This window comes from Xenopus laevis, chromosome 3L (assembly GCF_017654675.1).
Source record: "Xenopus laevis strain J_2021 chromosome 3L, Xenopus_laevis_v10.1, whole genome shotgun sequence".
In the NCBI taxonomy this organism is placed as follows: Eukaryota; Metazoa; Chordata; class Amphibia; order Anura; family Pipidae; genus Xenopus; species Xenopus laevis.
In genome coordinates, this window is record NC_054375.1 from 106,754,624 (window position 1) to 106,782,183 (window position 27,560).

The 27,560-nt window shown below is 35.7% G+C and overlaps 1 protein-coding gene across 1 annotated transcript in view; it reads left to right on the plus strand.

Moving 5' to 3' along the window:
• LOC108711381 (WD repeat-containing protein 72) overlaps positions 1–27,560 on the plus strand; it is a 142,202-nt gene that overhangs the window by 98,358 nt on the left and 16,284 nt on the right. The window contains exons 15-18 of the mRNA XM_018253064.2: positions 7,728–8,536; positions 9,906–9,991; positions 12,343–12,416; positions 14,379–14,562. Of these exons, the coding sequence (XP_018108553.1) occupies positions 7,728–8,536; positions 9,906–9,991; positions 12,343–12,416; positions 14,379–14,562 (1,153 nt within the window). The remainder of the gene's footprint in view (positions 1–7,727; positions 8,537–9,905; positions 9,992–12,342; positions 12,417–14,378; positions 14,563–27,560) is intronic.

The window sequence follows — 27,560 nt, forward strand, 5'->3', positions numbered from 1 at the left end:
AATGTCCCTCAAATCCCTGCAGACTTCTGTCCCTCCAATACAGAGCAGTATCAAGCAGATTACTAGCCAGCAAGCTTACTATCATCTGTCCCTGAAATCACTAACAGCTCTCCCCCTACACTATCTCTTCCAAGCACACACAGGCAGATTTTTCAGATACATTTTTGCCCTTGATCCCCCTCTGGCATGCCACTGTCCAGGTCGTTGCACCCTTTAAACAACTTTAAAATCATTTTTCTGGCCAGAAATGTCTTTTCTAGATGTTAAAGTTCGCCTTCCCATTGAAGTCTATGGGGTTCGCGAACCGTTCGCGAACCGCTCGCATTTTTGCGCAAGTTCGCGAATATGTTCGCGAACTTTTTTTCCGACGTTCGCTACATCCCTACTCGCTACTTGATATATGGAACTGTCTGTGAGTTTTGCCATTTTCCCATTACACCTACTACCCGCAGTTGGAGAGGTGATCCGGACTGAGAGCCGTAAGCATGTTTTAATTACATCTATTACCCGCAGCTGGATAGGTGATCCGGACTGAGAGCCGTAAGCATGATCCAATTACATCCACTACCCGCAGTTGGAGGGGTGATCTGGACTGAGAGCAGTAAGCAAATGAAGTTTTTAAATATGTGAGTACTTACCAACGGGGGGCCTGGTCTTGCGGCTGGCCGGTGGCCGGCGCTGGGATTTACTTGCGGTGCAGTGGCCTCCTGCGGCTTCCCCCGCGTTGGGCCTGGCCTTTCTGCGCTGTGTCCCTCCGGATGCTCCTACTTGCGGGGGTGGGTGCTGCGCTCTCCTCGCCGCGGTGTGTCTTTGCCGTGATGTAATAGATGGAAGAGGAACATCCACCTTGTCTGATACATCTACTGGGGGGGTCAACAGCCGAACAGAGGACATTCTGTTTTCGGATCTGTACCAATTACAGTATGATTTTATCCATTCATCTTTTGACACTATGGGGTTAATGAAGATCGATTAATTTATCACGATCGGGATTATGGATTTTGGACACTAGGGGCATATTAAACGTATTTTTTACCTTTTACTTTTTATTCATTTTTTCATTTTTATGTTCATATGTTTAGTTATACACTGAGGAGTATTATTGATTATATTATAAGATTTGGGGCATTCACATCTATGAAAATATGTTTAACTGCACAATGATATTTTATTTTTTAATCCCAGTATGGGTTTACACGGAGGATCGTTGGTGTAATAGATAGACTACAGTCGGATACACATGTATAGTTAGTACATGCCTGAATATCGGGTTATATAGATACAGGTCACTAGGTTTGAATAAACATATGTCCTCTTATTTGGTATGGTACTGACCCATTAGTGCATACTAATTAATAATGAGTATATTTATGATAAGCACATTTTCCATGTCCTGACAATAAATTACTGATGGTGGGCGAGCACCTGAGCGGTAGAGAGATGGGTTATATGACGGCTATTAGAATGTTTTATGCAGAACCACTGCGCTGTTATCCAGTTTAAGATATTAGAATAGTAACATCAAATTACAAATGTAGAGGGAACCTCTGAACAGACCTTCCACTCTTCTTCAAACTGATATTTTTCGTAACAAGTAACAGCTATGTAACAATTATTGCAACAAATTGGGAAGTGATATATAATGTTACTGAATATTTGGTTTTAATTGTTTTTAACATTGTATTAGAGTGTGGGTTTTGTTATACTGTAATTTACTTTTGTGTAATGATTTTATAATTATTATGTTGTCTGGGATATGTATATTTGTCGTGCTTTAATGATGAGGTGGACACGTCATCTTTAATTGGCCAAGAACCTGTTTTTCCCGCCAATCTAGGTATTTAAAGCATTTGTGTGTTAGTATTTGTTACTTTGAAAAAGACCTCGGATGAGGTCGAAACGTTAGACTCTTGCAATAAATTTTCTATAATTTTCATAAGTCCTGTGAGTGCGGATCTTATTTGTGCATGTGGAGATCGAAACTGTCGATACTGCACCCAGGCGTTTGAAACTATTTTTCGAGAGTGCTGGCTTCTTGGAGGACTATATATATATATATATATATATATATATATATATATATATATATATATATATATATATATATATATATATATATATATATATATATATATATATATATATATATATATATATATATATATATATATATATATATACATTAGTAGATGTGTAACTTACCTACAGAAAAAGTTAATCACAAACTGGTATTCTTTGCTTATATCCAAGGCACTAACCCTCACCCATATTTGTGAAAATGGGAGAAAAACTTAAACCATTTAATCACCCCCCCCAACCTGACAACATAGGATCTAGAAAAATGTACTTAAGACTTAATTATGTGTAATCACTACACATATTGGTTACAAATTAATGATGAGATTTGTTATTACACTCTTTTCCTCATTAGCTTGTTGGAGATGCCAACATGGGGAGGGGTACATACTTTGGTACATACTGTATCGTCTGGGACTGTCCAGGACTAACTGGGAAATACATACAGTCTGGGTCCATTATTTAACCCTTACCCAGCAGGCAGGAAGGGAAAAGGGTAGTGGAACCTAGGAGCTTAGGCTCTAGTAAAGTGGATAGCTATACTCATTAATAGATCACTCTAGGAGTGATAGATAGAGCATCTCAAAGCTCAGACGAGGAAATTTAGAGGGATTAAGATCCCGGATACTAATTGCCCAGAAGTAGGGACTAAGTGTACAGACGCCAGGGATCTAGTAGGTATCCTGGGTTCCACTTAGGGAAAAGGATGAAAGCTGGGGTACCTTTGAAATTGCTGCTTACCCACTGCTGTAATTGTTCCCTAGCCTGCAGGGACCAAGCTGTGTTCTTTGGTGCTGTGAGTATAAAATAATCCTTTGTACTATATGTTCTATAAATGCTCCTTTGTGGATTGACCTTGTAAATAAATAAGTTCCTTGGATAAGCCCAATTCTTGTGTTTTGGCACACTGTTACAGTTGCACTACAACCTGCCTCCACACCATTGTGAGGGCTTACTCCCTGAAGGAAAAGCTCTCATCCGTGGCACAAAAATATGGAGGTAAGCTTGTAATAGAAACGGTGCAACTTAAGTGGCAAAACTTGGTGAAAAATTTTGTTTTGTTTAATGAATACAGGTATTTAATGAGGGATAGTTACAAAGGGCACTCACAGATCCCACAAACAGGTTTGTAAATGGACTGAGAAGTTTATTTTAGGCTACAAAGTAAGTTAACACATAGCCTTACCCGTTTCGTGTCTTTAGGCACTTGAGCCTTTGATAAAGTGCCTACAGGCACAAAACACATAAGGCTATGTATTAACTTACTTTATGGCCTAAAATAAATTTCTCATTTTTTAACAAGCCTGTTTGAGGGATCTGTAAGTGCCTGCCGTTTTCTCCTTTGGTTGGATACCTCCACCTCGAGCTGTAGGTCTGGGACATGAGCATTCGAACGCCACTTACTTAATCTGGTGAGATTATAAACTTGTTGTCTTTACACTGGGATTCTTTTCTTTAAATGCATAATTACTAAGGGTCCTGATCTAAAATCTTGTGAAAGGTTTAGTTTGAGTTTGGTTGAAATTATATATATATTTTTTTTTTCTTTTTGAAATGATTGCTCTCTGAACATTCAGCCTTGAAACAAATAAATTCTAGCACAGTTATGCACCAAGTCTTTAAACAAAGAGCTCACATTGGGAGGTGATTGCGGAGTATTGTTTGTGATAGCTGCGGGGAAAGCCGGTCACATCCAAAAAAGCTGCCAACTCTGCTGGTTGTAGAGGAACACTTGCGTTCATGCAGGCATCTGTAAGTCACCACTACTGTGAACTGAGATAAAACTCCCATGGTTAAAACTGCTACTGCTGTGAAAAATGAAATATGGCTGGTATTTCAAAGGAAATGTATTATAGGAAAAGTGTCAATTGTTGCAAAAGTAGGACACTAGAGAGTTTACTAAGCGTGATTCATGCTCACAGTTTGGAAGCATTTTATTGGATGTAAAGTAAACCCTGGCCAAATATTGTGAGGATGATAACATTTTAATTGTAGATTGTGTTTAAGAAACAACAACAGTGTGGGTCTTTTGTTTTATTTATAGACAAAATACTATACATGTACTGTAAAAATGAGTAAACAGCAAGAAGGTGATTTTATAGTCACTTTTTTACAGAGTGTAAACATTTGATTTTGTTTTCCAGTCACTTTTTCAGCAATTTTTTTCAATTGAATTTAGATATCAAATGTTTGTTTTTGTTTATTTACTGATTACATTTTTTAGAAGATTAGTAGTTATTAGTAGTTACAGTATATTGATAGGAAAGTTTTAATAAATCCTAAAAAAAATTGCATTTGCAAATGCAATCTTTCACAGATATCCCCCATTGTAACTGAAAAACATATATCTGTAGTTGGATTCTTGTTCAGCAATTGCTTAAATAACCCTACAAGGTTTTTCATGATAGCTTAGCAATTGTATTGTTATGATCAGGTAATTGCATTTTTAGACAAAAATCATCTATCTGCCAATTTGTGGACTTCTGATTTAGCATTTAGGTTTTAAAATACTTCCTTTGTTTTATCCATGCTAAAGCCTAAATAAAGCTAACATTCTACATATTATAGTCCAAGGGGCACATTTACTATGCTCGAGTGAAGGATTCGAATGAAAAAAACTTTGAATTTCTACGTTTTTTTGGGCTACTTCGACCATCGAATTGGCTACTTCGACCTTCGACTACGACTTCGAAACGAATGATTCAAACTAAAAATCGTTCGACCATTCGATAGTCGAAGTACTGTCTCTTTAAAAAAACCTTCAACTACATACTTCGCCAACTAAAACCAACCGAGCATCAATATTAGCCTATGGGGACCTTCCCCATAAGCTTTCTAACTTATTTCTGATCGAAGGAAAATCGTTCGTTTGATCGATGGATTAAAATCCTTCGAATCGTTTGATTTGAAGGATTTAATCGTTTGATTGAAATGCGGTAAATCCTTCGACTTCGATATTCGAAGTCGAAGGATTTTACTTCGATGGTCAAATATCGAATTAACCCTCAATATTCAACCAATAGTAAATGTGCCCCCTAGTGTGTGTGTCTGACATTAAGGGGCCGATTCACTAAATTCGAGTGAAGGATTCGAAGTAAAAAAAATTCGAATTTCGAAGTATTTTTTGGGCTACTTCGACCATCGAATGGGCTACTTCGACCTTCGACTACGACTACGACTTTGAATCGAAGGATTCGAACTAAAAATCGTTAGACTATTCGACCATTCGATAGTCGAAGTACTGCCTCTTTAAAAAAAACTTCGACCCCCTACTTCGGCAGCTAAAAGCTACCGAAGTCAATGTTAGCCTATGGGGAAGGTCCCCATAGGCTTGCCTAAGTTTTTTTGATCGAAGGATATTCCTTCGATTGTTGGATTAAAATCCTTCGAATCGTTTGATTCGAAGGATTTAATCGTTCGATCGAAGGAATAATCCTTCGATCGTTCGATCGTAGCATTTGCGCTAAATCCTTCGACTTCGATATTCGAAGTCAAAGGATTTTAGTTCCTAGTCGAATATCGAGGGTTAATTAACCCTCGATATTCAACCCTTGATGAATCGGCCCCTAAGGGTTTTTTTTTTATTAAAGGTTTGTGAGGTGATTCCTATCTCAAATAAACTTACAATTTCAACAAATTCGAATGTTTGATTATTTATGAACAAATTTGAATGTAAAAAAACTCGATTGAATGCAATTCAAAAAAAGTTTATAGGCTGAAAAACCTCTAATACTTTGAATTTATGCAGTTTTCAAGCACAAACATGCATAAAACACCCAAAAATCACGAAGGCAAAAAACATCTTCTAATGGTCATAGGGACCTCTGCCATTGACTTTTACATGAATTTGACAGGTTTTAGCTGGAGTTTTTTTGGACTTTTGCCATTCTTAAAAAATTTTGTTTATTCCCCCTGAATGTTAGTGAAACTAATCTCGAAAAATTAGATTTTTTTTTTTTCAGAAAACATAACTCGACCTCTAATAAATAACCCCCTAAGATTTAAAGATAAATTGAACAGATATGGAAATAAACTTTGTAGTAAACTAAATTTGTAGTAAACATTAAACCAAAATGATGGACTAAACCACATATAGGGGGCTAATTACTAAACTCTGAATGCAAAAATTGATTTTTTTTAATAAAATCGGACTTTTAAAAAAATCACGAATTTTTCGGAATTTATTTATTAAACCTCGAGGATGGAAAGTCTGAATCTGAAAATCCGGCATCTCAGACCTGTTGAGGTTACATATAATGAGAGAAGTCCCAATGATTTTTTTATGTGCGCTGGTCGTGCAATACCCTGGAGTTTTCGGGTGAAAATTCTGAAAAAATCTGGAAAATCTGATGGGAAAATCTGAAAAAATTGTGAAAAGCTGATTTTTTTTCCTGCAAAGCAAATTTTCTGGAAAATTTAATAATAAATAAGTGTGAAACACCCGAGTGGTTTTGAACGGAGTTTGTAGTAGAACATATTGAGATAAATTCAGACTTTGATAAATAACGCCCATAATTATAGTAGAAGAATTAGTTAAGTCTAACTTTAACTAAAAGGATTATATGGAGTTTTTTCAAAGTTATATTTTATGAATTATGCAAAATATTATGAACTTATGACATTTTCTTTAGTAGAATATATGGAAAGTCCGAATCTGAAAATCCGGCATCTCAGTCCTGTTGAGGTTACATATAATGGGAGAAGTCCCAATGATTTTTTTATGTGTGCTGGTCGTGCAATACCCTGAAGTTTTCTGAGTTTTCAGGTGAAAATTCTGAAAAAATCTGGAAAATCTGAAAAAAATTGTGAAAAGCTGATTTTTTCCTGCAAAGCAAATTTTCGTGAAAATTTAATAATAAATAAGTGTGAAACACCCGAGTGGATTTGAACGGAGTTTGTAGTAGAACATATTGAGATAAATTCAGACTTTGATAAATAACCCCCATAATTATAGTAGAATAATAGAACTCTAACTTTAACTAAAAGGATTATTTGGAGTTTTTTCAAAGTTATATTTTATGAATTATGCAAAATATTATGAACTTATGACATTTTCTTTAGTAGATTATATGGAAGGGTAACTATACAGAATGACAAGATTACTTTTGCTGAAGGTTAATAAAAATACCAGTATGATTGAAGCCTCTATACAAAAGGAAAAGCTGGTTAAAATATTTTTTTAAAACATGGGTGAGCTACATCACAACACAACCTAAAGAAAAACAACAAGCGCTGGCACAGAGCTTCCAGAGAACCTCATGGTATACAAAGCGAATAATTCTCCAGGATCTGCCAATTGTACTACAATAGTTTACACCATGTATCATTGAGAAATCAGAAATTAAAAAAGATGACAATTGACACAAATGTTATACAAAGAGGGCAATAGCAAGTTGTGTTATGTGTTTTTTTTTCATAATGTGCACTGTGTGGGTTCTGATGAGGTTCTCCATTGCCATATGTATACAATTTTACAAAAAGGCAGAGAGGAAGAAAAAAGAATTGCATAGGGATGTTAATTATTATATACTGTATAATTATAATGCTTCTAGATGCATGAACCTGTAATGCCTATGACATAAAAAGCCTGTCTGTTCATCAATAATAAAAAGATGTGTATATAATAAAGATTTATATTTTTTTGCTTTCAGGTTGCAAATTCCAGTTACATCCCGAGACCTTTTTCAGTTGTACCAGTGAAATCTAAGTATAACATTAGCTTGCACTTGCTTTTATTTGATCTAGAAAAAGTTTTAGAACTTCTTCATTTATCCCAAGCAAATGGACTGAAGTCAGCAAACTCTTTCAGCAGTTACGATGCACTAAAAACAGTCAAAAGTTCTTCAGAGAAACGGCCATTAACACTCAAAAGAAACAAGACTGCTGGATCCTTTTATCAAGTGGATGGTCAAATGGCAGAGACAGTTGTGAAAGAAAATGTTGGACGCCTAAATGAAGAATCAGGTGGGATTAAAAGAAACAAGAAATTCAAAAGCAGTAAAAGAAATAGAATGGAATCCACAGGAAAAATAGACGTAAACATGATAACTGATGCAGCAAAACTTTTTCTGTCATGTCTTATACCTTGGGGTCTAGATAAAGAACTGGACAATTTCTGCATCAGACACTTGGATATCCTTGAGATTCAAACTTCTGTCACTTTTGGAATTATATCAAGTGTGGATCACATTGGATTAATGCTACCAGGATGGAACCAAATGTTGATAAACAATGATGTTTCTGCAAAAAGTTTACATCATTCATTCACAAGGAAAGTCATGGATCTTTCATTAAAATATTCTGTGGCTACCCAGAAACACAATGAAAAATGTGCACATCAAAAAAGTAACTGTTTTAACACAATGAGCCTGAACACTCTAGCATATGTTTTAAAGAAGTTATGTGTTGTCAGTAAAGGGCTGAGTATGGAGCCTGTATCAACGTTCAGCAGCATCATCAGGTACAAAATAAAAGAGTAAACTAGTAGAAATGAAGGTATGGTTAGTGAATATTTGATGGATAGTTTGACACTATACTGTTTTACACAGCATTTGTTCCAACACAACTATAACAATGCTTATTATTATAATTCTAACTAAGAGTGCAGACATGAGGGCACAGATCATTTACTCGTGATATACATATTTCCTTATTAGTCAGCCATATTTCTGCTCCATGGATCACTTCTAAGTTTTATATCTACTAGTGTTATTAATCAGGCAGACTACCACTAGATGGGGACTGCCAAGTAGAACTACCTCCTTTGTTTGTTAGACCACAATGTTCAAAAACTATGCAGATGATTGAATTTATGTTGCTGATCCTTCTTAACTGTAAAAACATTTCACATTTGTTAAATGTAACTTTTCACCATATCTATTTGACTTTTGTTTTGAAGGTGTAAAAACAATCTTTCTCAGTCATGCTAGGTCTTTATTATCCTTTCTGTACTCAAAGAAAGCAAGAAATAGGTTTAAAGTGTCTCTGTTCTTTGCACCCAACCTTACTTTCTCCCTTTCAATATTTTAGCCCAGAAATCACATGTTCCTGACACTCACTGGCACATAATGACAAATATAAAACAGGCAAAGGAGCGTTATTGTAATCTTAGGCCATGTCATGAATACTTGCATTCTAGTTTTCTTTTTTTAGCATATCTTAACATTTCTTGGAATATATGACAAAATATTGTATAACAATGACTGAGATTCACAGAATTTGCGAGGTACACATTGTAAAATATAGATAAAAGGTTTAAAAAACAGAAAATCAAGTATAAGGGGCAGATTTATCAAGGGTTGAATTGAAAATTCTAAATTCGAAATCAAATTTTTGATTTTATGGCCAAAACTATTAAATTCGACAAGGGAATTGTTAAAATTCGATTTGAGTTTTATTAAAAATTCTAATTTGATTTTCGAGATTATCATACTCTGGCTCTTTAAGAACTCAAACTCGACTATTCACCACCTAAAACCTTCAGAATTGCTGTTTTAGTCAATGGAAGACATTCTGGGATCTATTTGAAGTTTTTTGCAGCCTTTCTGACATTCAAGTTTTTTTCAGAGAAAAAAGTCGAATTGAGTTTTTAAAACTCAAATCCAATTTGATTCAAATTCGATTCAAGTTTTCAGGTCGATCCTATTCACCCAAATTTAGAAAATATGATTTTTTGAAATAAATTTTGATCATGGGAGTTTATGGGAGTTTTAAAAAATTCACATGAATTTGAAATTCGACCCTTGATAAATCTGCCTATAAGTGTTTATTTCATGAATATTTGTCCAAAACTGTTCACCTGTCGACATTTAAATTATATGTCCCTTTAGTCAAGAGAAGATGGAGTCTGTGCGTGTTAAATGGAAAAATACTGAACAATTTAATTCATTTTCCATGTTTTCTGAGCTTCTGCATGGTAAGTTCATACAGTAAGAAAAAGAATTTAACAGCTTAATCTAAGTATGTTCACAATTCGCATGATCTTATTCTTGGTCAGTTGGTCTTTTCAAGATATATTGTCATCAAGGACACATGGAGCAACTCAAGTTTGAGTTTCCTTGTGAATCAAGAAAAAACATGAATATGCTTGATTTTTTGAAAACTCAAATATTTGTGATTATTAATCAATAATTTGCATGAGAAAAGACTTCAAACTGCTGAGTTTATATAGTCAGTGGGACTTGTTTCAGATGATATCAAGCAATTTTATTTAATATTTTACAAATTCCATGTTGGTGCACTACTCCTTGACTTACTACTACTTCTTATTCAATGTGTTAATGGTTTTTATTAGTTTAAGGTTCAGATGTGCCTTCAGGAAAAGTAGAGAATCATTTCTTACCTAATGCATACAATATATATATATATATATATATATATATATATATATATATATATATATATATATATATATATATATATAAATATATATATATATATATATATATATATATATATATATATATATATATATATATATATATATATATATATATATATATAAAGTTTTCCAAGGGAGAATGAGTGCACACTGGGAACATTTAAATAGGTTATTTTAAAACTATAATTTTATTTACGTTAATTAAAAACAGGCCGACGTTTCGGTCCACTTCTAGGACCTTTTTCAAGACTAGAAGTGGACCGAAAGTCCTAAAAGTGGACCGAAACGTCGGCCTGTTTTTAATTAACTTTAATAAAATTATGGTTTTAAAATAACCTATTTAAATGTTCCCAGTGTGCACTCATTCTCCCTTGGAAAACTATTGATATTGTCTATTTGAGTAGCACCTGGGTATTTTGCTTCGTTCAGCGGTGTGCGGAAAATTACAAGTATTTATATATATATATATATATATATATATATATATATATATATATACAGTAGTTCCATTAAAGAAAGCACTCACGGCAGCAAGTTCAAATGTTTGTAAGAAAGAAAGAACTTTATTCATCCATTATCGCATCAAGGCGTTTCGATCTGCAGAAGATCATCATCAGGATAGTGCATTGGAAGTGAAGCACCCATTTATCTCACACCCCACCAATCATTGTGCAAAGTCACAGTTACCTCTCATGGCAGTGCCTCCACCTAATGGAATCCAGGAATACACCTGCAGGTGGCTCCATTAGGAAAAACAATAATCAAACACACGATTTACAGTAAAAGACATAAACTTTATAAAGTAAAGAGTAAAGACAAAGTAAATATGCAGTTCACATATTAATGACCCACTACCATGGGGAACTCATTGCAGTACAATCCTGGCACCTCCTTGCCAGGCAAAGTCCCACACTCCACTCCTGGTGGACAAAGAGAGTCTCAGTCCCTTTTCTCCAAAGAGCTCTTAACTTTCCCAAGGTAGCGCTACCTGCCCAAATACCTCTCCAGGTGGACAGAGGTAGTTCCTCCTACATAGCAGGCACACAAACAACACCTGTATGTTGAACAGGAACACATTCCTGAATCCTTTCACTACCCTCCCTCAGGCATAACTCACCCGGGGACTCACATAGATGGGCAGCCTCATACAGGGCTGTAACTGGCATCCACATCGATGAAATCTTTCAGTCAAGCACATGAAAGCTTGTTTTGAATCTTCAGGGTACTACTCCCAATACTATCAGCAGTGTGATCACAACAAACTCCCTTTACTCCTACTTTATCAAACAGTTGTGCAGAAGTGACACCTACCGGCAACCTCCAGTATCTGACAGAACACACTGCACAGGAAAAAGGGCTCACTCCCACTACCTTCAATCTCGGTCCAACCTGTAGCTGGCCAGGCAGGGGATTTCCCACCATGTGGTCCTTTTTTTAAGGACCATAGGGGAATTAACCCTATAGATCCCTATATGTATACTATATACTAAGCAATGCAGAAGAACTGTACTCACAGGACTTGCTGAATCAATCTTCCAAAGGTTTATTTTGCTCAACATTTCAGTCCCCCACAGGGACCTTCGTCAGGAATCAAATATATATATGTTATTTTATTTTTTTTTAAAGCTCTACCGATTTAACATACAAAAGCAAAGGGTGATAAAAGTGGGCCAATTTATCATAGGTAACTTTTAACAATAGTTACCATTAGGTAAACCATTACTAATAATTTTCTATTTAACAGTTTGTTTTTTTAATATGTTCTGACACAAAAAAGAATGTTTTATAAGGACAAGACTAATCCAGTGCCCTGGCAATCCAAAAAATATTCATAATGCAGACTTTCAGTAATGAAAATATCACTAAACTGTTCCTTTCCTTTTCAGACAAAAGTTTTCCTGATCCAGAAAATGTATCCTTAACTAAGCTTGTTTCATCTTGGAAAGGCCAATCTGTGCAGGTAAAGTGGCTATGTTTAATCTGTGGTTCCTTGTATTTTTATCTCCTTCTTTCTTAACCTGGTCAATTTTTTACCTTGCTCTACTGCTGATTTGAGTTTAAAGGGAGCAATCATGTTTACGTTTTCTGCAGTCAGTCCTATCTCACATAAATACTACAGGATGTTATGGACGGGTTTGCTAGGCTAATGTATGTAAGGCTCTTTAATTCCAGAGAAGTTGTTGTGATTGAGTAACAACTTAATGAGCAACAATTGCAATTATTCAGCAATCTATCACAACTTTATACTCTGATTAACTTCTACTTTCAAGATCATGATCTGTATTTTCTTGCCATAACCTTTAGCATAAAAGTTCTGAATCCAATATACACAGTTTTCAAGATTAATGCTTGTTTTGTCTAGATTAAGCAATTTCAAAACATTAGCTATAATGCTAATAAAACATCTCTTTTGAGCATATTGACCTGTCTTATTACGTCTGCTGAGCATAGACAAAATGTAGAAAGCAAGCACACTGGCACACAAAGCTGTTGCTGCAGGTTAACCCATGCAAAACATTTTAATGCGCATTAAAAAGTTTTGCATGGGTTAACCTGCAGCAACAGCCTTGTGTGCCAGTGTGCTTGCTTTCTATAGATTACCGGAGGCTGCCGTTGCCTCTATCACCGAGCAATAGGCTACTTGATAATCAATTATCCAGCACAAGTGTGCGAGAGCTCTTCCTTCTACAGAGTATAGGCAAAATTACATTGAATATGGCATTGTGCATAATCAGTTACAGAATATACAGAAAGTAATTAAAAAAATTAAAAAAAATTACTCCAAGTGGTAAAAGAAAATAATCACTAATAGTACAAAACTGATAGCCCCCTTAAAGGAGAAGGAAAGGTTAAAACTAAGTAAGCCTTATCAGAAAGGTCCATCTAAATATACCAGTAACCCCCCAAAGTAATGCTGCTCTGAGTCCCCTGTCAAAGGAGACACTGCATTTCTTTCCTTCTATTGTGTACTCATGGGCTTCTGTATCAGACTTCCTGCCTTCAGCTTAAACCTCATTGCCCTGGGCAAGAGCATGCTCAGTTTGCTCCTCTTCCCCCACCCCCTCCCTTCTCTACTGTAATCTGAGCCCAGAGCAGGGAGAGGCTCAGGCAGGAAGTGATGTCACACCACATTAATACTGCAGCTCCTATCCTAAACAAACAGAGAGTTTCTAGAGCTTTTTACTCAGGTATGGTAAAACATTCTACAGAATAAATATAGCATTCTAGCTTGCACTATTGCAGCTAATCTATTGGCAATAAAATGCCTCCGTAGCTTTCCTTCTCCTTTAACTCAATTTTAAACTATTTGTTGCAGAATATATTCATAAGCTTCCTGTTAATTCTTACATTATATAAAGTTTTCAGATGTGTCAATGAGCACCAAAGAGAAGGACATTTCGTTTTTCGGATTATTTTTCTCTTTCCATTGTTTGTTGGAAACTTTCTATTTTAATTTACGAATGGCTTCTTTAATTACCACGTCGTTTGTGTGTATGGCATACATGATGTATAAACTGTCACTTATCTTTTAAGTTTGTCACGTAAGGGCAGATTTGTTTGAATGAATAATTGTTCTTACACCAAGTCAGTTCACAATTGTGTATTAAATGGTCCCTTTTACGATCAGAGCTGTCAGACCATGTGATGCAGGGTGGTCCATACCGCAGTTCTTGTTGTTGTATGTGACTGTGTACTTATATGTGAATATGTGTCATTTGGGTAACTGGGTATGTCCTGGTTTAAACAATGATTATCTATAATACCATTACAAATCAGCTTCCGTACCTTCATCATGTCATCAATACTGAACATTTTCAAATATGTATTATGTCTAATATGTATATATTGTATCATGGAAACAGTAATTTATTACATTCATTAATGAATATTCTCCAGAATAATAAAAAAAATTTCTACTCAGGTTATAGAGGCAATGCAAGCAGTTCTCTTGGCAGAATTAAAAAGAAAAATGCAGTCTGTTTCAGAAACCATAATAACCACTCAGCCTATTGCAGTTCTGGACAGTGTGGATAATGGTCACACTTTGAATCCGGAGCCTTCAGATTCTGTAAAAATACAAAAAATTGTCAATCCTTCTATGCAATGTAAGTATGGATTCTATATATTTTTTTTCTACTCTATATTAGAAACCATGTAATATTTTACAGTATACCACACAAACTGTCTTTATACTTGATTTATTGGCCAATAGAGTATGCCAATGTGTAATTAGACAAAAAAAGTTATTAAAGAAACAAGTAAAACAAACCCCTGTTTAAAAATATACAATAAATATTAGAACATGGACCCTTATAGTTGCAATTGGTTGATAAAAACAGTGAGAAGACTGAGGTCTTAAAAGGCATCTTTCCTTATATTCCTTAAGCGCCAACACTGTCAGACAAGGTACTTCTTTCAAGAATACAGTCAGGCCAGCTAAATGTTGGGTCAAATAATGGCATCTTTCACAATGGGATTTTCAAACTTGCTGGATAGAACAGAAAGGGATAAACAAATGTTATCTCGATTATAATTACATTGACAAATTACAATTAAATTTTTTCTTTTTTGAATGATGGAATTGTCTGTAAGTGCACAACAAGATTTCACTGGTGTAATGTCACTAGTTGAGTGTTTCCTATGTTATTATAGTAGTCCAGTCCTGTACTGTATTTGTACTGGGCCTATACATAGAGCAGTTGGAACATCAGAGCAGTCATATGCTGCTTGTGTATCCCTTAATACATAAGGGGCTGATTTTGTAATTTGTTGTTTCCATGGAACAAATATTTTCATGCAATTTAATATTTTCTGAAATAGTATTCTGCCTATTCTTTTGACAAAAAAAAATATACATATAAAAAGCTGTGTAATAAAAGTCCCTTTCAAATTAAACATGAATTCCAAATTCTTTTTTTATGACAGCATTAATAGCTTATGTAAACGCGATTAAAAATCAGAGCTGTCAATCAGCTATTGCCTGCCCCTCCTCTATGCCTTTCTTTCACTTTCCATTCAGAACTTACTAGTTGTCACTGCACTCCTACATTCCCCCTGTCTCTTCACCATTTTATTGTGTAGACAGGGCATGGGGATGGACATCAGGTCCCCCTTTCTGGTGCACAAACAAGATTTTGAGATGATTCAAGGCTTGCCTTAATAACAGTGTCCATAAAATGGCTCCTGCCTGCTTGCTACAATTATGAATTCCCAGACCAAAGTTAATAAGATTCAAATAATTTACATAGTGTAATTAAAGTTCATTTTGCTTGACTAATGTGATAAAATAGGATTTGGAATATTTTTTTTGGGTGATGGTCCCCTTTTGCATGCTGGAATAAGGCATAATATGAAGGATAATAGGTTGAAAACCATGAAAAATAAAGATAAGTTAAACAACTGCTTGGGATGGATCCATCTATAACATAATAAAATGTATATAAATATAATTGTCCATTTTAAATTAATTCAATGAATTAGGTTCCATTTTAAACATTTTGCAAATTAAACATACTTTTCCCTCTTTTTTGCTATTATTGGGAGCCCATAAAAAGAGGTTAATATTTAGTTACAGCAAGCATACATTATAGTCAAGCTCATTTCCACCAGTTGGCATTATTTAATATTCCCAGAGCAGGAATCAAATAATTTAATTCTGTTTAGTGTAGGGTAATATTTGTAGGTTCTGCTTACATAGATTTCCCGTAAGAAAATGCAAATCCATTTGTATTTTAACATCTAACAGCTGGTTTAAATGTATTATTAAATCATCTTATCCTCTCAATTCAAATTGTTTTTGCTGTGCGTGTTCTTAAATGTTTCAAGTGGAGTTTTAAGGGAAGCACACTTACCGAATCCCACGAAGAGTACAGTCTATTACATTCTTTCCTTTGTGCATTTCACTGAAGAAATCCTTAATGTAGCAGAAATCAGATTTAGTGTGCAGTTTTACACAAAATCAAATTGTGCAGGCGCCACACCAGCAGTCTTTCAAACATTATGAAGGATAAGATTCCACCAAGATGTACCACAAGAACTGTACTTCAGAGCCTTACTGTTAAATACTCATTACTCCTTTCCTCTGAGAAAATGCTTGCTAGCGATTGTTTATCATGTTTTAAATTTGGATGAATTGAATTTCTGTAAAATTTGGGGCCCAATGTATCCAGGGTTTTGGTGACTTAACAATAAGCCTAGATGCAGTTTTTTTTTTAAAGCCAGATAGGGCTCAATATGTTATATTTTATGGCTGTACCTCTAAAACCTAAACCTACACAGTCAGGGCATGATTGTGTATTGGACCCACTGATATTTAATTTGTTTAATGATGTGAAGAATAAGGAATTGTGGCTATGTATGCTGATGACACGCTGTATGGAATAACAGAATCATGCAGCATATGTATTATCCTTGCAGGGGGATCGTGACAAACTGGAAAACCTGATGAGATTTAATGAAGATAAATGTAGCTTTTTAATTTTAACAAATACCCCAGTTATCGACAAATTCAAGTGAATAATTGATAAAGAAAGGATCTAAGCGTACTCTTTATAGCACTAAATTGCAATGTTATTCAGAAAGAGTGAGGACTAGTGTGATAGCACTGATAAGGCCTATTTTAGAGTATGCAGTATAGGTTTGTCCTCCAGTACATTAGGACATTGTGGAACTAGAGAAATGGGAAATGAATCTAATAAAGGGGAAGGAGAATCCCACTTTTGAAGAAAGGTTGCCAGTGGGGAATAAAGCTATGATTAATATATATAAATGTATACATTGAACAAACTATGAGGTTCCTTAATCACAAAAAAAATCTTAAAAGAACATAAGTGGACATAGTGAATGATGATTTTGCTATTTTCCTTTTAGTTCTGGTATATAATCTGTTAGGCATGCCAATGCATTCCAACACAGTGATGTGTATGTTTTTCATGGACTGTATAGAGAAAAGACATAAAACTATGCTGAACATAGAGACCCCACTGCACTAATAACTGAATAAGTATGTGGTTAGTATTCCTTTATTCTCTTGTGCAAGTTACCATTTATTTATTTTGTGCCAACAGGTTTTTATGTATGAGCTCAAAGCTCTTACACAAATCAATTTTTAAGCACTCCAGTTGTCACATTTTAATTCTGCTCCTTAATGTTGATATTTGTAGACATTAAAATAAACAGAAATCAGAAATCACGGGAGATTTAATGTATTTATAAAGTTTGTTGACTAAGACATTGCGGTAACTGTGTGTAAAAGAGTATTCTTTGTCACTGATTGTGAATCAGGGATTGATATACAAAGTTTAGAAACTAGAAAACTACATTTGGAATGCAAAGCAGTTTAATAGAATCATTACTATGGTAATACAATGGTGATTAAAAGAAACAGGCAGAGACCAAATCTATTGCAAACATCAGGTCTAGTATCCTGGACTGCAAATCATAAGGAATAATTTCGAGGGAGAACTCTGGAACTTGAATCTTGCCAAGATTGCCTATCTATAAATTCCTATTCTATCAGCACTAAAAGAAAGCTTTAAAACAGCACACAGGTGGCTAAGTGTCTACCAGCACTTCTTTCTATTGAAAGCATAAAGGTTTAAATTTAAGTTAAATTCTTTTTCAGATGTTCCTCAGGATGTTCATCAGCCTTTCCAGAAAAAATCTTAATCAAAGTAGCATTTCTTTTTCTTTTTCACTTTCATTCTCTTGCTGTTCTGAAAGTAAAGGTCAAGTGCAATACTTTTGCAAGGAACATTGAAAATTGTGCTTAGACAAGCCTTTATTGTGTATAAAGCATCATTAACCCTTTCAAAATGCAACACAATGTCATTCTATCAAACTGATTGCAGAATAATTAATCCAAAGAAAAGGGATCTTGTATGCAAAATGTTCAGGAAACTGAGGGATCTTTAAGGAACACAATGTCTTAATACTACTAAAAAATTGCATATTTAAATAATACAGGGCTCTGGAAACAGGTAGGGGGCTGGATGGGGGGGGATCCTGCTTGCCTTCCCCAACCCCTCATGAATACAGTGCTGATGAAAGCAGGCAGACCTGGATTTAGAGCACAGATTTGCTGAAAACTGCGGGACAGGGTGCAAATGTGAAAAAAACATGGTGGATTCTTTCGTACTTTGCACCCTTTGCAAATGAGGTTTACTATCTTACCATTGATTATCTGAATTTGCTTACCTGGAGATAGTGGGGGTCATTTATAAACAGCTCCTTGGCTGTAAGCTGGAGCTTTCTGGCTAAAGGTATTCTATATAATACACCCTAGTCTGTGGCTAAATTAGTTTGTTGATCAAGAAATGTAAACACAAAATAATTATATTAATCTTTTAGATATATATTTTAGGGGTTATTCTTGGATGCTGCATTCTGTACTGAGCGCTGGGTGAAAAAGATGGCACTCCGTGAAGAGGGCAAGCAGTAAGGACAGAGTTCACCTGTGTATAACGCAGCCTGGTAAACTGTTCGCTAATACACACTATTGCTCCCAGTGTGCTTAGTTACTCATCACTCATCATACTCAAACACTGAGCTTTCCTCCTCCTGCACTGACTCGTTGACTTGCAGACTTGCAAACTCACCTGGCTAGCTTACAGTTGATTGGTCAGTCTTCCAGTAAAACAGTTGCAACTTGTATTAAAATTCTGTATTTAACAATCGCCATTTCCCTTTTCTGTTTCAGCAAGCAGGGTCCATCTGATTTACAATCTAACATGCAGTCAGCACTGTATTCACGAAGGGAGATACAGGTCTATGTGCTCTGAAAAAGAGTGCAGAGGTCTGTGGCTATAAAGTACAAAAAAATTGTAGATAGCAGACTGTTGCTCATTGTTGATGAGCCCTTATACTGTATGTCTACTACAGTTCTTGGATGCAATTTATACAACTGTGCCATAACAGTCTTACATTTCAGCAGAGTTCTCCTCTGGTTTCTTATTTAATGTTGCATGTTGCACAATGGGTAACCTTTTAAATAAGAATTACCCTTTCTAGGAAAGTGGGGCAATGAAACAGCGGAAAAACTACTCCCTCCCAGTTAAGGAGTGAATTATCAGCATTAATAGTTCAGATAATAAAAAGCATTGCAGTATCGTGGGCAGTACTATCCAACTAGTGGTTTGCAGGTGAGATACAGCATTTTAAGCAGCATTTACAGCAATGCTGCTGTAGGCCAGATATAGTACTCTGCAGCATTCAAGTATTCCAATGTATTAAAAAAAACTCTCTTCCTTGGATACATTAACTTCTAAATTATTGCAAAACAGAATAAGTATCAGAAATAAGAATCTTTCATATGCTGATCTTGTGCAAACACATCTGAAAAAAATAATTTAAATCAAATATCATTAGTCTACTATCTCTGAGTATGGGTGGATTTTCTGCTCTGGGGTTCATAGCATTGTGTAAGTGCTCAAAGCCAGACAGGCCATATGAATCTGGTTAGACTCATTGCAGCTTGCTTTCTGCAGAACAAAGGATTAACCCTGTAAATTCCACTGAGCCTGCAGGAGAAATAGATAAGGAGATTACTGTAAGATATCAGTACACCTTAAGCCAGTTGTTCTTGAGGGAAATTGAAATCAGTTAGGGCTGACCAATATAGTCTGCTTTGGAACTGTTCAGGTACCATCAGGTGCCACAAAAACATCAATATAAAACAGAAATCCTTACATTGAAAATTTATATTCAAATGCATTTGTCTAGATATAGACCAAGATTTCAGATTAATATTTGCACACAGCACAGGACAGAACCCCTTTAATGTGACTTGGAGGGGTTTTGGTCATAAGCCCTGCAATCATAGTTGGTAGTGGTCACTATAGATAGATCTGAGGATCTAAGTAATGTACTCTTACCCTAAGGCTACTGACACAGTTAGTATCAGCCCTCTCGTGTCTGCACCAGGAGCCACTGAGTCAGCACAGGTGAAGTCACAGGGAGTGAATATCAGCGCCAAAGCATGCAAGTATGCATTTTAGCACAGAAATCCACTCCATGTGCCTACACCTGGGCTGATGCAGTGGCTTCAGATGCAGAAATGTGATTTGATTTCTGGATAATCAGAGTTAGGGATGCCTCGTGAGGCTGGGGGAATCTGAGGCTTCAGCTATGGAACTATAAAAAAATAGAGCATCTGTATTGCTAAATTGCTTCTTTTAGGTATTCAAACAGAACACCTAAACTTAGTGGTTGACTATTCAGCCTTATTACTTAATATCAGAGGTAGATCAGTAAGATGCTATTCTTACATATTCATTTTGAATAATGAAATACAGGTCCCTTATCCAGAAAACCACAGGTCCCAGGTCTTATCGATCTTGTATAATTTTAGTTTTCCTTCCTACCTTGCTTGGTTTAGCATACCATCCAGCTGATGCTTCTGCAGGTATGCCAATTGGGGTATTTTACTGCTGCATAATAATCTGCACACGATTTCTGGATATGCATGTAACTTGTATTGTAGAGTGTGGAACAAACACAAAATATGGATGAAATAGGTATGTTATTGTTAGGGCTGTTGTATGTGAATATGCATATAGCAGATATATAAATGAAAAAGATATATTCAAAGCCAGGATTTGATATCAGTCACTTTTCAAGATGTTACTTTGTCTTAAATGTACATTTTCATAGAGAATAAGCAATGGTAGACATACAGTATATCTCCCTACATGCAATGAAATAAATGGAAGGAAAAATTAGGTTTTTGGGTTGTATTGATTGTGTTTCAGGACTGTTCCTTTCCTGTCTGCAGAGAGAAATACTGGATGGGGGGGTTTACATTGTACCAGGATCAAGAGGCAAATATCACAATAGTGATCAATACATTTTTATGTTCACAAAACCCAAATCTATTTTAGTACAGTTACAAAAGTTAAGTGGATTTTGCTTTTATCTATGTTTTCAAAAGAGCAATGTAGTTAAACATAAAACAGCATAATCCTAGATAGAAATGTTCTGCTGAGCAGGAATGTACCGGTACTGAGGGGCTCCACTCCTATTCTAATTATATTTAGTAACAATGGGATGTTTTTTAATGGCATTTATTCTCTGCTGGAAAGGTCTGAATAAAATAACAGAAGTATTAGTACAGTAGAGTCAGTAGAGTCAAAGCTAAAGGTAACCAAAAGGGATCAGTATAAAAATTGCAGTTTCCCTTAATGGTTTAAACAAAGACCAGATAAGATCAATATTCCAATTGCATTCAAACAGGAATGATTTGTTTGTTATTTTGAGTTACACTATAAGGTTAATCGCAAGTCGAAAAACATAGATAGCGTTTTGTTTTCTGAAGTTTCCTTGCAAGGCAACTTCGGGCAATTTTGGAAAACAAAGAGCCATATACAGTATGTTTTCCCATCAGTGATTTACTTTATTGCTGGTGGTAACGCATTTTGGAGAGATTTGTTAACTGTGGTAGAGCAGATTTAAATGCAAGTGACAAATCTCCTGTGTGTCATTAGCCTAAGGCAAATGCTTTTTCTTTGTTTGCTCATGATACTGTAAGGAACAGATTTTTGCCCTTATAGTATTTGCTGCAAAGATTTCCACCTGACTGCTGTGAATGCTGAGCTTGAGAAGCCATTTACACAAGCACTCCTCTTACTTGTGTCTTTTTACTGATACACAGGTCTGCGATACAAATAGGCCCTGGCATTTCACATACATAGAGGCCCAAATAGCCCCCCACCAGCCCAATAAATAGTGACTTTCTATGGCACCTTACAGCACCCCCTCTGGCATTTGCCAGAATCTACAGATTGCCAGTCCAGGCCTGCTGATGCGCACCTGTATGTACGCAGTTCTTTTGAGCATAACAAGTCTGTCAATAATTCCATTCACTTTGAAGTAAGGTCAGTTTTGAGCATTTTGTCAACTTCGAAAAATATCTAGCACACATTCTCATTTACTAAATACGATAAAGTAAGGTACACACTGCCATAAAAAAGTCCATTGAATGTACCATTACTTTCTTCTCAAATGCAAGGGTTATAGTTTATAGTATTATACATGGCAAACTAATAACCTGGCTAAGAAAATTGAGGTTCAATCTTCTAAAGTCTTCTTGCCTTGAGATCAAGAAAATTGGCCAGCAAATGACATGGCTTAAAATAGTTTGCCATAAGTTGATTGGTGCAGGCTGAATCACACATGATTCAATCAATATGGTAAACAAATAGATCTACCAGAGAAAAGAATGGTCATAAAGTGTGTAATCATGATTGGGCACAATTTTGAACCGAAACCAATGTGCCTCTAGCAATTCCCTGAACAAGTAATAACAACAAAACAAGATCACTTCTTTTTTTATATGCAGTTTATCCTTGCATAGAAAATATAGCTTGTAAAATAAAGTTTAATCTTTAATATAAAAACATGGAAGTAAATCTTTGACTTACTGTAATTTAAAACACAGGGTACTGTAATGTGTTGGCTGTGTTACTAAAACCAAAGAGGACTTTATATATGTGTATCAGTAAAGAAAGCAAAAGAGGCAAATAAATAGCATAACGTATGTCTGTTTTTGTTAGGTACAGAAATATAAATCTGGTAACATATAAATGCGCTTTTCTTTCCTGAGTGATTACAAACCTGAAGAGCATAAATGGATCTTCAGATGGTCCTTAGGGCTATACTTGGTATTCACCTCACTTATATATCGAGTTGGCCATGTTAGCAATCTAATCACAAACCTGTAATTCAGTGGACAACAATTTCTTATTGTGAAAAGGCATTGTAGTTTTTACTTTCATTTAGGTCAGCTGAAGATTGCTGATGTACCATATGTTTGAGGCCTCAAATGATGGATGGTATCCTCTGATGCCCAGCCCTAAGTGATTGCAAAGATTGAAGACACACAGTTTACTTAAGCTTGCTTAGTATTACATCAAGTAATCAGTATGGTAGGGAAACCCATGCTCATAATGTCACCCGGCCAAAATACTGTCTTTATGAAAGGGCAAGGAAAGAAGAAAATAATGTGAAGACAAGTCCTTGAGAAGGAGGATCATTTTAGGTGAAACAAAAGGCACATAGAAACATGTAGATCCCATATCACACTACATCAATTATACATAAGCTCTGTTGAGAATATGCCTAAAATGACCTTGAGAATTATAATTTGAAAACATGTGTTGTTTTAATTGGCCTAAAATGCTCTTATGAAGTTGCAAGCTAATTGTTAATAATGTGTTTGTCTCTAGAAGGTTATGCACACCCCCTTTCTAATAATTTCTTGGATAATGTTTGACCATCTAGTAGAGCAAGAACCTGCAAACCAAATCAGCATTACTTGAGACTAATATGGCTATTAGAAGCTGTGGCTATCATTATTTATCTCAGCTTTCTCTAATGAGTTCAGGACAGCAACATCAGTCCTGACCAGATCCTTCCTCCAGAACAGCCAGCAAGCGATGTCAATTTGTTATAAATGGGTTCATCCTTGGGTTAGGTGCTAACTTTAACACTTTGCAATCACAAAGTCCATTTAAATACAGTAGTATGAAGAAGCCTGCCTTCTGAGAATTAAATATGAAAATATAACTGTATAATGTAAGGTGAAATTGTTCCCCTCTCCCAGGTTAACATTTACTGAAAATAATTTTGTTTTATTTTGTGATAGCAAAAAAAGATGTAACTTTTTATTTTGTAGATCACCATAGAGATGTAATTTCCATATCTTTGAAAAAAGTCTGTTAAATTATTGATTAAGCAAGCAATCTGTGTTTGGTACACATGTTGCTGTTCAAGGGCAACTAATTCATTAAACAAGGGCACATTTGTATTTACACCCCACTAGCAGCATACACTTAATGGATATTTCTGTTTGAGCACACATTCAGGAATCAGAGGCATGAGCCATCAATTTAACCCTTCATTTGTAAACATACCCTACTGACCTAAAGCAAACCTATTTAAAGGGGAAGTTTATGTCAATATGTGTTGCATCTTGCAATCCAAAGTATTCTAACCTACATGCACCAATATATAACACACAGTTTACCACACTCCTGGCCCCTGAGGGGGACTTGTTACAATTAGTTGCATGTATTATGGCAGAGTACACTTTGGGCTTTTGCAACACAAGCTTAAATGTTTGTGAGATGATTCCCATAAGCTGAAGAGGGAGACAATGTCAATACACCACCCCATTCCTACAGGGGATACCTAACTAACCCCCAAGTAATAAAAAGACACTACGTTTGCCCAGGTACTGTAAAGGTGCAGTAAGATATTTGCTTTTAAACAGGTGACCATTATATACTACCTGCTGATTGGTTGCTATAGGTTACTGCACCATGGCAAATTTAGTAGGCCTCCTTTGCCAAGCTGAACACAGCCAGCAAAGTGCAAAATGAAGGCCTTCATTGCACATATTTTTGCAATTTGCAAACTGCGTTCACCTCTGGGAAAATAGCTGCAGGCCTTTGCGGCATGGCCTTTGGATCCAGCAATGACTGCTTAAGTCAGCTCATGATCCAAGACAAGCAGGTGGGAGAGGCCCATACGCGTTCTTCTTGCTCATCCCATACTTGCCTCTAACTTACACATCATTTGCATGAGCATGGGAGGAAGCAGCAGGAGGTGGGTACAGTCCACATCGGGTCCTGATTTTTGAGCTAGCACTTAGTGTGGAGAGCAGCAACCCTGGGAAACTTGCACTCTGTAAGATTACAGTATTATTCTTCCTATGATTTTCTGAACTAATCACTAATTGGTTGCTATGGGTTTCTGCCCTGATTCAGATTTATCCAAGGTTAGTGGACGACTTTGCGTGTTCTGTTGTGGCAGCAAAAAAAAAAAAAAAAATCAGTTAAAGGACCAGTAACAGCAAAAAAATTTAAGTTTTTTTTAAAAGAATGACAATTTAATGTAGCACTGTACTTGTAAAACCGGTGTATTTACTTCAGAAACTATATAACAGTTTACATAAACAACCTGCTGTGTAGCCATGGGGCAGCCATTCAAGCTAGAAAAAAGGTGAAAAGGCACAAGATACACAGCAGATAATAGATAAGTGTTGTATATATAAAATGGGATTTTTCAGAACTTTTCTGCTATCAACTGTGTATCCTGTGCTTGAATGGCTGCCCCCATGGCTACACAGCAGCTTGATTATATTAACTATAGTTGTGTTTCTGAAGCAAACAAACCAGTGCAAACCAGTGCAGGGCAACACTACATCATAATGTCATTCCTTACTGTTACTTTAAGGTCTGACATCCGGTAGGAATGTGGACTAATTAGCATAATTGCACATTGCAATTCATAAAATTTGATACAGGAAGGGTTAATAATATCCATGTGTTTGTCAGCCAAACTGGTAGGGGTTAAGCAGGCAAACAATATTTCACTTGTGCTTGTATAGAAACATTGCAAAAAACACAATACAGTATAAACAGCAATACATCTGGCATTTCTCTACACTATATTGCTGATATTACAGTGAAAACTACATCCTACCATTAACTGTTTTGATCACAAACAGAAATGGTCATCCTATGTTAAAGAGCTCTGTACATTTAGAAGGGCAACCATGAAGAATAAAGGCGTGTCTCCAGCCCTTTCTGTAATAAAGTAGCTGTTCATCTGTGGTCAGAGATCACCATAAAAGTCCTTGAGTTCCTTTACTTTATTTTGCAGAAAGGTCATCAGACAGCCTTGCATCATCTGACTCTATCAATCAAGGCCCTCAACCACTGCTTTCTGCTGAAAGCTTTCCTGTTTGGCTCTGTTTTTCATAGACAGCTCAATAACTTGTCTGTGAAGCTGTGATAAATGTGGCATGTTCTCTTAAACTGTTCCTTTAACATTGGGCAGCATTTCAATACACTCTTCCCTGTGCGAAACAGCTTGTGTTAGAGGCAGTCTTTTATTTACTCAAAAAGATCATTGTATTGACTTGCTCATATTTTTACTTTCCTTTTTCACCAGGCATTCCTATATATATATATATATATATATATATATATATATATATATATATATATATATATATATATATATATATATATATATATATATATATATATATAGATAGATAGATATATATATATATATAGATATATTATGTTCATACTGTAATTTAGACCTGTACAGGGCTGGCAGCATTTCTAAATTATTGGTCATAGCCTTTGTATACCAGCTCACTAATGCAGCCTATCTCATCCAAGTAGCTTGCTATTAATGTTTTCTTCAAACGTTACACATTCAGAAGCGTATTTAGCAGCTAACTTTCTTTTTCCCCACCTTCTTAAATGGGTTTAGTGATGTTCTATAAGAACAGTTGTCAATATCACTAAACTGTCCCATTTTTGCACAATTTTCTATCTGTGGAAGAAGGCCTGAAAAAGAGCTATTATAGCAAATAAATAACTCTTTCCTCTAAAAGAGGATGGTTCTTTCAAAAAAGGTTAGGGGTCAATGGCAGAGCAGGGCAGGAAAGCTCACATTGCAGCTGCCTGAAAATCAACTGCACCCACTGCTCCTTCAGATGGCAAATTTGTCATTAAACTAAACATTGTTAGGTAGATGTATATATTACAAGGAAACTTGAAATTAATTTTAATTCTTTTATCCACTATACTTGCATTGAGGGACCAAAGTCACCTCTCTTGCAAAGGGTCAAAAAGAAATAGTGGGAAGTTAAGGCTAAGGGTGATGGTATACTCTGTCTTTTACTGTTGTATCATAGCCAATGCAATTCCCTTGTTTTGCATGTCTACAACATTGGCAGCTATTTGTTCTGCTTTGGCTCTGATCCCCATAAGTAAATATCCATGCTGTATATAAGCAACATACATTTACTTAATTACCTAGAAGGGCAGTGGTCACACAAATTATATTTAGCAGCTTTAATGAATGCATAGTATTAGAGGTAATGTTTGCCTACCTTTTTAACCTATGGAGGCCTATTTATCAACAGTCTCATTTTTGTGATTTTAGTGGTTCTTGAAATGACAACTAAACTCACTTTCTCTAAAACCACCAATGCCATAGAGTTTATTAAAAGATCCAAATAAAGAAAGTACAAACAGTAAATTACTTTGAATGATCTGGAAAAAATCGGAATACCTCTGAAACTTCT